This window comes from Hemiscyllium ocellatum, chromosome 10 (assembly GCF_020745735.1).
Source record: "Hemiscyllium ocellatum isolate sHemOce1 chromosome 10, sHemOce1.pat.X.cur, whole genome shotgun sequence".
NCBI classification, from domain to species: Eukaryota; Metazoa; Chordata; class Chondrichthyes; order Orectolobiformes; family Hemiscylliidae; genus Hemiscyllium; species Hemiscyllium ocellatum.
In genome coordinates, this window is record NC_083410.1 from 30,225,969 (window position 1) to 30,237,451 (window position 11,483).

Below are 11,483 nucleotides of genomic sequence, written 5' to 3' on the forward strand. Positions count from 1 at the left end.
TCTGTGTCCAAATGCATCAAGGTCTGGACATTATCCAGATTTGGACTGACAAGTGGGAAGTAACATTCACGCCACACAAATGCCAGGTTATGGCATCACCACCCCTTGACATTCAAAGGTGTTTTCATCATGGAATCCCCACTATCATCATCCTAGGAGTTATCATTGATCAGAAACTCAACTGGATTCACCACGTAAATGCAGTAGCTAGAACAGCCAGAGTCTACAAAAATACACCAAGTAACCCAGCTTTTGACTCGCTAAAGCCTGTCCACCACCTACAAAGCACAAGTCAATAGTGTGATGGAATACTCCCCCACTTGCCTGGATGAGTGCAGCCCCAACAACACTCAAGAACTTGACACCATCAGGACAAAGAAGCCCACTTAATTAGCATTGCAACCACAAGCATCCACCCCCTAAACCACCAAAACTCAGTAGCAGCAGTGTGTACTATCTACAAAATGCACTGCAGAAATTGACCAAAGCTCCTCAGATAGCGCTTTCTAAATCCACAACCACTTCCATTTAGAAGAGCAATAAATATAAGGGGACACCATCACCTTCAAGTTCCCCTGCAAGCCACTCACCATGCTGACTTGGAAATACATTGATGTTCCTTCACTGTCACTAGGACAAGATCCTGGAATTCGATCCCTAATGGCATAGTGGGTCAACCCACAGCAGGTGCAGCAGTACAAGAAGGCAGCTCATCACCACCTTCTCAAAGGTAACTAGAAATGGGCAATCATGTTGCCCAGCCAGCAATGCCCACAAAATGAATAAACAAAATCAATATGCAAATTTCTTCTGACATCTAGTTTTGTTATTACTCCAAACTAGTGTAAAACTAGTCTTTAAAAGTTCTGACAAACTACTGGATATCTTACACATTCTCTTATAACATTAAATCTTCTGACAAAGTGCATGCTTAAAGATGCAAGCATTGCATTTATTCTTAGTTAGTTTAAGACTATCACTGTTAGTACTGTAACTCTGGTTTGCCATTTATAGATATTGACCAAAGACTGGCATTTGCACCAAAACTGGAACTTAAACACTAATGACATAATTATATGTTTGTTTAAATGATGAAAAGCTGACCAATGCTAGCACTGGAATTTTAATAAAACTTTAAATCAATGCAATTATATAATGTAGCACAGGAGTAAGTTCTTTAACTCACCAACCCTGTGCCGATTCCTGGTCCTTATTTAGAGCTACTACTTATTACCCAAAATTGATGTGAAATTTCATATTCTGGATTAGTGGTGCTGGAAGAGCACAGCAGTTCAGGCAGCATCCGAGGAGCAGTAAAATCGACGTTTCGGGCAAAAGCCCTTCATCAGGAATACAGGCAGAGAGCCTGAAGGGTGGAGAGATAAGTGAGAGGAGGGTGGGGGTGGGGAGAAAGTAGCATAGAGTACAATAGGTGAGTGGGGGAGGGGGATGAAGGTGATAGGTCAGGATGGGGGGGATGGAGTGGATAGGTGGAAGAGAAGATAGGCAGGTAGGACAAGTCATAGGGATTGTGCTGAGCTGGAAGTTTGGAACTGGTGTGAGGTGGGGGAAGGGAAATGAGGAAACTGTTGAAGTCCACATTGATGCCCTGGGTTGAAGTGTTCCGAGGTGGAAGATGAGGCGTTCTTCCTCCAGGTGTCTGGTGGCGAAGGAGCAGCGGTGAAGGAGGCCCAGGACCTCCATGTCCTCGGCAGAGTGGGCAGAAGAGTTGAAATGTCCCCTAAAGTGCTCTGCTAGGAGACGCCCAGTCTCCCCAGTGTAGTGGGGACCGCATCAGGAGCAACAGATACAGTTTCATATAATCACCCAACTGATTTTTGTGCACTTAGTTCTTCTGCAACGGTGACAAACACTAGTACAAATATGTTATAAATTGTATTCTGCAAGTGAGTGGAGACCATTTTGAACTACAAGGAACTACTTGGTTATATTTGTAATGATTTAAGTAATGAATTAAGAGCATCACACAACAGTGTGGTCTCAAGTGTGTTTTTTTTCTTGTACTAATACCAGTAGCTAATTAAGTCTGATGACATTATAATTATAGGAAGTAAGCTGATACCCTAACACATTTCTTCTTTCTTCTTTCTTCTACCCCATTCTTTTAATAAGTTAATGATTTTGTGCAGCTGTCTAATAAAGTAACAACATAACTGAAGGAAAGGAGGAAAAATTAAGGTAAATATTGCAAATGCAGTTTTAATTGTGCCAAAAATATTTTGTTCCCATGTCTGCAACCTACAAATAATTCTATACAATGCACTTGGGCCTTAAGCTATTTTTAAAAAAAGTGCTGTTGCCAGAGCTATATATTTCTCACAGACATATTTCTCCACCTCGCAAGAAATGCAATTTGTGGATAACCATGTTCTGAAATATATAGCATATGTAAAAAAGTGTATACCGTAGATACACAGTGAGAAATAATGCAAAATTAAAAGATTAAATGGCACCACGAATTTGGATACCCTTAGGACACTATATACACACACAAAAATAGAGAAATCTTGAAATTCTATTAACTGCAGTATTGCATAACTTGCATGCTGCAATATTAAAATAAATTCAAAATGCTCAAAAATTAAATGTGAAGCTTGCAATGTTAAAAGTTAACTTTCGTTGGATACTAAATAGTAAAAATAATTTAAAGCAATGCATGAGACCTTTTATATTAAAATATACTTAAATTTGTGAAGGAATGACAAAGCTAACAAGCATAGGCTGACAATAATTGGTCATAGTAAATTCATATATTCAGTAAGGGACACGTGCGCCAAACAATCTAAAGTCTCAATCCAAAGTAACGACCATTAGAAAATAACCATCGATAGCAGTTTTCTACGAAAATGTGCTGTTCGATTGGGGTGTCCAACCAAACCCTTGACAGAAACAGCCAACGCATAAGTTAAAACTCACTCAAGGAAGAAGAACTAGAAACTTTGACACACAGGTGGGAGATTAATAACAAATGCTCGGTTCAACAACTGATGCTACGTGTGTGCGAGAAATGGGAATCAGAACAATTGCAGGGAACTACAATGATAATGGGAACAAGAAGCCTTGTCCTGATGCATGAAAGATGACAAGCAAGCAGGAAGCTGGGGCCAGCAGAAGTCGAGTGCCTATCTGATGCGCTATTGCTGTAGACCGTTTGTAAAGATCAGCTATTCTGCCCCATCCGTCTTTTTTTTCCCCCTACCTCGGCTTGCTAGACCAAGCGCCGTAATGCGCTGAACCGCACCGTGCTGCGCTAAGCAGCCAACCACCTCCCCCACTTCTATTCCCACCTCCACCCAGTTTATGTATGCGCACCGCCGATTGAAGCGATCCGAATAACGGAGAAACTGGGAGCGCACGCCCGTCAGGCAGCAGCGCGACGCCGCCTTGTACTGACGCATTGCAGGTACGGCCCAACCAATCAGCGCTGCCACAGAGGGACCCGAGCTGCCACCGCCACGCGGGCTGCATCTGCCTCCGCCGGGGCAGAAGAAAATAATCCCCTCCCAAAGCGGGGATAACTAGGGGGTGGAGAATGAGGGCGGCTGGCGCGAGTAAATCACCAGTTCATTCTAAAGCTTGGGGGGGGGGGGGTGAGGAAATTCGCTTTTGAGGCTCTCGGAGATGGGATGGGGGAGGTGGGGCCAAGGACCTTTTTCAAGCTGATGGGGGTGAGAAAGGGAGGGGCGATCCGCGGAGAGCGCGATGGGCGTGGCCAGGCGGAGGGATACAGTAGCAGAGCGGTGTTAAGCAGTCACTGCGAGCGGGGTGTTTATAGTCAGTGGTGGCCAGGGAGGAGAGGACTTCAGCCTTGGTTCAGGCGATCGGCAGCCAGTTCAAAACGGTGCAAAAATGGTGAGTGCCGTTTCACCTTCCACTGGATCTTCCTCAGGAGTCGACTGGATTTATTCTTTGCTCCTCTGGCACGTTTATTTTCCACCACCCCGCATACACACACCACTGCTCTCCGCTGGATGAGACGGCAGGTGGAATTTTTGGATTGGTTTTATTCCCCCACTATCGGGAGAATGGAACAGGGTGGGCGAGAGCCTGTGCAGCGTGGCCCATTTAGCCGTTGCGCCACCCTCAAAACACCCGGTTAAGGCTTTTATTTTAGTTTTTTCATGTCAGTTTGGGTCTGTTCGGGGGGGGGGGTGAGAAGTCGTAGTATATCCGGCAGTGGTAGTGGTTTCTTTTCCTCGCCCCTTCTCTCGCTCTAGGGGTTGAAGGAGAAGGTTGTCTCACACGTTTTTTTTCTATCGCCCCTTTCTTTCTCCCCCGCCTCTCGTCCTCCGAAATATTTTCAATCATTTCCTATTTCCCCCCCCCCCCCCCCCTCGCTCAGTCTTTTGTCTGGCGGTGACCTCACCTGATTCCGCGCTGCCCTTTTTCTCTCTCTCTCTTTCTCTGAGACCGGATTCCTCTCGCCGCCTCCGCCCCTTTTTTTTTGGCGTTTGAAGCCGCTGATTTGAAACGGCGGCGGCGGTTTGGACCGTTAGCGTCTCGCGGCCGGGGTGGGGGGGGCGCGCGGGAAGGGGGTCGGAGGGGAGCGCGTGGGCAGGTAGCGCGAGCCCGAGCCCGCGCGGTAACCGCTGCCAGGGAGGGAGGAGGGAGTGGGTGCACGTGAGGAGAGCGGGGCCACCCCACCCCCTCTTCTTCTCTCTCCCCCCCCCCCCCCCCCCCCCCCCGATCCCCGGGTGTCGAAGGTTGAGTCGCTGCCAGTTCTGGGGGCGGGGGGAGCGTTGCCTGCCTCCCGGCCGGAGATGGCCGATTTTAAATTATCGGCACTTCCGGCTGGAGGCGCGCAGTGCAGTGCGAGAACAAACTGTGCAGGCTCTAGGATGGGAGAGTCTCTCCTCGCCCAGTGCCACTTGCCGATGGCGCTCTCTACCCGTTGGCGACAACTGGGATTTGAAAGCCGTCGCCAACTCGCTCTTCCGCGTTGGTTTTTCTTTCTTTTCTGGGGAGGTATTGTGCCTATGTCTGACTTGTGCTCATAGGCGTTGACATTTTTTCCGCTCCCGATTTAATTTTCTTGCTGAAGAACTGTCGTTTTTTTCCCCCCATTGGAGCGGAAAGCTCAGTGGTTAGTGTGGGATCGCCCGCATTGAGGTTTTGTGGAATTTGAGCCCTTCCCCTGCTGCTGCTTTGGTTTATCGCTTTTTAATCCCTCACCCAATTATTGGCTGCTTGTCCTTTTTACATTTTTGACTTGTGTGGATGCACAATGAAAGAACCACTTTCATTCAATATTACTGAATTCAGTGGCATCTCAACTAAGGTTTTAAGTCAATGTCGATACTGTCCATAGCTTGGTCGAATCAGTTCATTTTTTTAATAAAATGCTGTTTGTCTTTACGTGTAGCCATTAAATCTTCAATTTCATTACAAACATTTCTCTTTGTAACCATTTTTAAGTAGAGGTGAGGGTCAGTAATGGGTTTTACTTGAAGTAGTGTTCACCAGTAATACTGGCTACAGCTTGCAATAAGCTTGGTGTCCCAGAAATTTACTAGTTTTAATGTTGCCATTTAAGATGAAGTTAAAAATCACAACACCAGGTTATAGTCCAGTTTATTGGAAGCACAATTAAACATGTTGGACTATAACCTGCTGTTGTGATTTTTAACTTTGTACACCCCAGTCCAACACCGGCATCTCCAAGCCATTTAAGATGGTTTGCTTGGTGTGAAACTAGTGCTTTTAAAGCAGTGTAATTTGTCTTGAGACTTATGCCAGCCCTCCAAGATTACTTCAGCATCAATGATCCTTATAAACTTGATACTTTTTTTTAAAAAAAACAAAGATTGAATGAATGAAATTTTAGTCCAGTTCTGAAATTGAATCACTTTGGCATGGTTGTGACTTCACGCCAGTTGATTTTATTGCCTGATGTATGAATGGTGCTTAATCTGTAACTGTCTACATTTTTAGGCTGATCAACTAACAGAAGAGCAAATTGCTGGTAAGCATATTAAATATTAAAACTAATAATGCAGTTTTGTTTGAAGATCCCTTTTTATTTAAGGAAAGCATACCAGTGCACCTAGGTGAAAGCCAGTTTAAATACTAAGGGAATTTGTACATTAATTCCTTGTGGTCTGAAAATTACAGTATGCAGAAATCTAGTGGAGGGTGTGCACTAATGTGGTGCTGGACCTTCATTTAAGTTAAATTGATAAGCAAGTTACTTGGAGAAGGTCGTGGTGGATTAATTCCAAATTGCAAGCTCCCAATTAAGTTGGACCACTTTATGTATTGTGCACTTTTAGTACAGCTAAGTTCAAAAGTCATAAGTGATAGCAAAGTACAGTAGAAGGGAGATGAATTATTGAAGCATGCTTTACACTTCTGATAACATACAGTTGCTATCTGTAAAGTTCAAGTACAACCAGAATTCTTGAAATGTATTGGTATTATCTGAGCTGGGTTTTTTTCTCTGGTAGAACTCTCTAATAAGGAATGAGCATTGAGATGGTGCTGCACTTAACTTCTGACTTTTTTCTGCTAATTAAAATGTACTAAGTAAAAGTACCTTTTTTGTACTTATTATGATTCATAATGTGCTACAGGGTTGCACTCTGGTCATTTGACTTGGCACAACTGTTGAAATTGTGTAATTGCCAAAGTTAGATTTAGATTGGCAGGACTAATTTTTGAAGCTGGGATTTTTATTTTTTACATTCAAATGATTTTAAGATCTGGGAAAAGTCCACTTTATTGACTCATCAACTAGTGATGCTTATCTCCAATCATGTCCTTGTGCTATTGGTTAAAGTGACCCTTGAAACTCTAGTTTAGGGTAACTAACTTTGAGCTAATGCTTTAACATGACAATCCAAATATGTTCAGTGCTTACTATGTAAGTGTGTGCCTCTTCACAAAGCTAAGTTTTTTCCCCTCGCTGTAGAGTTCAAAGAGGCCTTTTCACTCTTCGACAAAGATGGGGATGGCACCATAACAACAAAGGAGCTTGGAACTGTGATGAGATCTCTAGGCCAGAATCCGACTGAGGCAGAACTACAGGATATGATTAATGAGGTTGATGCTGATGGTAAGGAGTAAAAACTTTGTGTAACAGATGTTTTCATATTGTTGTGCATCTGTTTTTATAACTCCTGATTTTTTTTGGCAGGAAATGGAACAATTGACTTTCCAGAATTTCTTACAATGATGGCAAGAAAAATGAAAGATACAGATAGTGAGGAAGAAATCAGAGAAGCATTCAGAGTGTTTGATAAGGTATGGTGAATATACTATTTCTGATTTAAATACTTGACACTTTGCTGGGATACAAATTTTCCTCCACTGGATAGTGAAATGCAATATTCTATTCACTATCTGGATCAGTTCAGTGCAATTTGTCCCAGGAACCTTGGCAAGGCCAGTGTTTCACAGCCTCGGTGTGACTTCCATGTAATTTGGTCTCAGTCATAACAGTAACAAATCTGAATCATTTTACTACAGTCCTAGGGTCAGTATAAACTGGATTGGATTGCTTCACATCTGATCACTGAAGCTAGTAAATATAGACTGTTAATGGAGGCTAAATTTACATTCAGGCTTTTGAATGGAAAACTTTTCCACCACCTGAGGATATTCAAAAGTGTACCCAGTGGCTACAATAAAGAGTGCAGTAGCAAATTTGTCATCAGCAATTGCATTTCATGGCCAGTGATAAGATAACCGGAAACTTGGAATCTTGGAGGATAATATTGGCTAGTGGGCAAGTTCCTGAATCATACAGAATGATCTGTACGTCTTTTGTGGACAAGACTTTCACTTCAGCTCACAGCTGAAAGTGCTGCCTCAAGTATATTACTATCTCAGTGTTATTTGTTGCAGGTCAGTCTACATTGCGTTGGTCCAGACTAGAATGCACAGTGTTCTAACTTTGGGGCGTGTTGCTGGAAAAGCACAGCAGGTCAGGCAGCATCCAAGGGACAGGAGATTCGACGTTTTGGGCATAAGCCTGAAGAAGGGCTTATGCCCGAAACGTCGATTCCCCTGTCCCTTGGATGCTGCCTGACCTGCGCTTTTCCAGCAACACTTTCAGACATGTTGCCACTATCATGGTTTAAATATTGTCTACCCTGCGACCTACTTCATTTCATCTTGTGACTCTTTGGTTGTCATGTTAACTTTTTTTATCGTCTTGAGTTGAGCTTGAAGGTTTAAAATCTTGTCACTTAATTTTGACCTGCAGGATGGTAATGGTTACATCAGTGCTGCAGAACTTCGTCATGTAATGACAAACCTTGGAGAAAAATTGACAGATGAAGAAGTTGATGAAATGATCAGAGAAGCAGATATTGATGGTGATGGTCAAGTGAACTATGAAGGTAGGCTTTCTGCTATTTGAAAAGTTGCCTTTTTTTAATAATCTATTTGTATGAAAGTTTGTTTTATCTCCAGCTCTACAGCACTAAATTATTCCATCTTAAACTTTTGACTGGAGAGGTTTCTAAATTTAAGCTTTCAATTCTCCTGAATTTGTGGGTACTCGAAGACTTGGGGCAAGTTGTAAATGACGCATTCCTGTGTATGTTTTGATTGCCCTTGCTAATGGAATGTCTGCTGTTTAGTGTTAACAGGTATGCTAGAAGTCTACAACTTCATGTAACCATTGCTGGGTGTCCTGACCCAAAGAATATTTTTCACATCCATATGTTTAACGTAGATTTAAGAGTATAATATTACTAATTTCAACTAAATATGAAGCTCATATGGAGCGATCATAGATTTTTAGTGTTAGGCAACTTTGATCTGAGGGCTTGACTATATGGGTTATGACTAATGTTTATGTTCCTTTGTTTGGCATGGATATCGAGTTTGAAAGCAGTTCATTTGTGATTTTTAACTCTACAAATGAACACTGAAAAGCTTTGAATTTTATAAATAGCCCATGTTTGTTGTAGTAATCAAAACTTTCATGTGTTTAAAAACATGCTTATGAATTAAGTTGAGAATCGAACTAAATTTTAGAATGGGTCTTTTCAGGTAGTAGTGATTAAATTTATAAGGGTGTTACTGAGGTTTGGATTTTAAAAATTAATTAGCCATAATTTAGGGGCAGTGTATCTTGTTTCTTTAGTTTAAATGGTGGACTATCTAAAATTTACTGAGTGGACTATTTCTTGATAAGACTGGTCTAGAAGTTGAGGCTTATCACCACCTTTTTAATGGTTGACTAGTTTCTCCTTTGAATTTATTGAATCATTACACGAAATGTAATGGTCTTGATGTTTTGGCTTGCTTTATTTGGTATATAGCTCAAATGTCAAAATCTTGACAACCAAGTTGGATGGCTCCCCATGTCTAAAAGATTAACTGTAATTTGAATCTGAAATAGCTTGTGGTTTTAAGATGGACTATAAATGGGAGGGGGAACACTCAGTATGGGCTTAACATAAATATCCAATCTAAGCATTGTTTATTCCAACTTGAAGCCATGTCTAGTGACAGTTGTCTAATGTACTGCTTTCAGGAAACTAAGGTAGGGTGCCAGTTTAACAGTTTTTCTTTTTTATATTCCAGAGTTCGTACAAATGATGACTGCAAAGTGAAGATCTTGTACAGAAAACCTTTTAATTTTCTTGTAAAAAAACATTGTTTATTTGCCTTTCCTTTGTTTGTAATTTCTGTAATGTTTCTCTCCTGCCCCAACTGTCTAAAACATATGCATGTATAGTGGGTAGAGTTACAGTCCATGTTTTCCTTCAATATCTTGTCATGTTTCCTTTTGCATTTGAGACAAGACTTTGGTGTAACAAAAGTTGCATGTGGCTTTATCTTGAAGTGCATCCAAGCTCTTCTACACATTCAAAGCTACATAAGGACTTGTGGTTTAACGAGGGATCATCTGGGTATGCTGCTGTGAGGAAATGGCTGACTATCAGCATGTGTTGCATTGCTGTTTAAATGCAGAGTTTTCACTCTGCCTGGAGTAAGGACAGAGCCTAAAATTTCTCAGCATTGCACTATAGCAAAACGGGTGTATCATCCAGGTACTCGTACACTAAAACTTTTTTGTATTTGCTGTTCCATTTCAAGGAAGCATTCTTGTTTTCTTACTGTGCTTTCAAAATTTTGTTTAGCCACTTAGTTCTTTCTGAAATCTGCTTTGGCACTGACATGCCTGAAATCCATTCCAAGTTGTATATTTTTTTCCAATAAAACAATTTACCCAAAATAGCTGTTCTGTTTTGTAGTTGATATTTGTTTCTGATCTAACAGACAATAGACTTGGAGACTATAAATTTTGTACCAGATTTTCAGGCAAATGTGATCAGTTCTTGTCTGATCAGTCCTTGTGTCTGATCAGTCAATCAAATCCTTTAATGTTTTGGCTCCTAACATTTAGCTCATCATGGTTCAGTTTTCCAATGCTTCAGTGCATCTTGAATACTGAAAGAACTGCAGTTAATCAAAAGCAGAAAAGCTCAGCAGGTCTGGCAGCATCTGGAGAGATCAGTTAGTGTTATCAGGTGACCCATCCTCAACTACAGAATCCCTCTGTCACCTGATTCAAATATTAACTGATTTCTCCCATGCTTTTTGGGAAACTGAATAAAGCAATCTTTTTGGTTGCTTATTTGCTTGCATTTACTCTTGCATGAAACTGGAGAAATCTCATTTTGAATGAAGTGGCAATATGAACAGTTGCAAAATCTTTGGGTAAAGACTAACATTTTTGCATCTAGTATTGCCAAATTATTAATTGAAATAGGTTGAGTTGCATTTTTACAGTTTGAATCATGATTCCTTGTGATTACTTTCATGCTGGTCTGACTTTAAGCTTTTGCTGAGATGCTCAGGTAAATTTTGTATATTGACAATTCTCTCAAGTGGCAGTTCTACATTTTGCATGACGCAACACTTCAAAATCTTGCAATACATCTTCAGAGTAAATAGTACCCCTGCTGCATGATTCTAGGGAGTTACCCGTTATAAGGATGAGGTGCTGTATAAAGGATTTGGTAGATGGAGGCCCATATGACCTGGGAAAGTACTCAGCGTTCTGCTTTTGGGTCTTTGGGGGAAAAGTCTTTTAAAACTATAAAGGGCTTTTGTCATAGCTACAAAAAAAATTGCTTCAACACCATTTCAGGCTGCTATGTAGTATCAGCTTCGTTCAAACTGTTTATCACAAGCTTTCTAGAAAGCACCTTTCTCTCAAACACTGGCTTTGTCTGTATGTATTATCTCCTTCAAAAAGAAAAACCTAAAACATTTTAAAAACTACAGCACTCAGTCTTATCTTCAACTCCCAAGTCAGTATAAGTTGGTCTTTCCTTATTGCTGGAGACTTCAAATGTTAAATTTATCCAAGATGGTCCAAATGCAAAATCCAGATTTATAAAGTGAAGTTTGGGAAATCTAATACTCAAGATGACTTGAGTGGCAATATTGCTAATTGCCCAAGAGAGAATGAAGTTACTTTACCTGAGCATTTCAAAGTAATA

The 11,483-nt window shown here is 41.3% G+C and overlaps 1 protein-coding gene across 1 annotated transcript; it reads left to right on the plus strand.

Annotated features, from left to right (window-relative positions):
• Positions 1 to 3,762: 3,762 nt before the first annotated feature.
• calm2b (calmodulin 2b, (phosphorylase kinase, delta)) lies at positions 3,763 to 10,210 on the plus strand. Its single transcript, XM_060831371.1, has 6 exons — positions 3,763 to 3,873; positions 5,953 to 5,983; positions 6,929 to 7,072; positions 7,154 to 7,260; positions 8,225 to 8,360; positions 9,556 to 10,210. Exons 1-6 carry the CDS (start codon positions 3,871 to 3,873, stop codon positions 9,582 to 9,584), a joined length of 450 nt encoding a protein of 149 aa, XP_060687354.1. The 5' UTR covers positions 3,763 to 3,870; the 3' UTR covers positions 9,585 to 10,210.
• The last annotated feature ends 1,273 nt before the right edge of the window (positions 10,211 to 11,483 follow it).

Coding starts and splice junctions, on each gene's coding strand:
- calm2b (XM_060831371.1), top strand. Junction 5,984..6,928: donor AACAGAAGAGCAAATTGCTG/GTAAGCATATTA, acceptor CCCTCGCTGTAG/AGTTCAAAGAGGCCTTTTCA. Junction 8,361..9,555: donor TGGTCAAGTGAACTATGAAG/GTAGGCTTTCTG, acceptor TTTATATTCCAG/AGTTCGTACAAATGATGACT.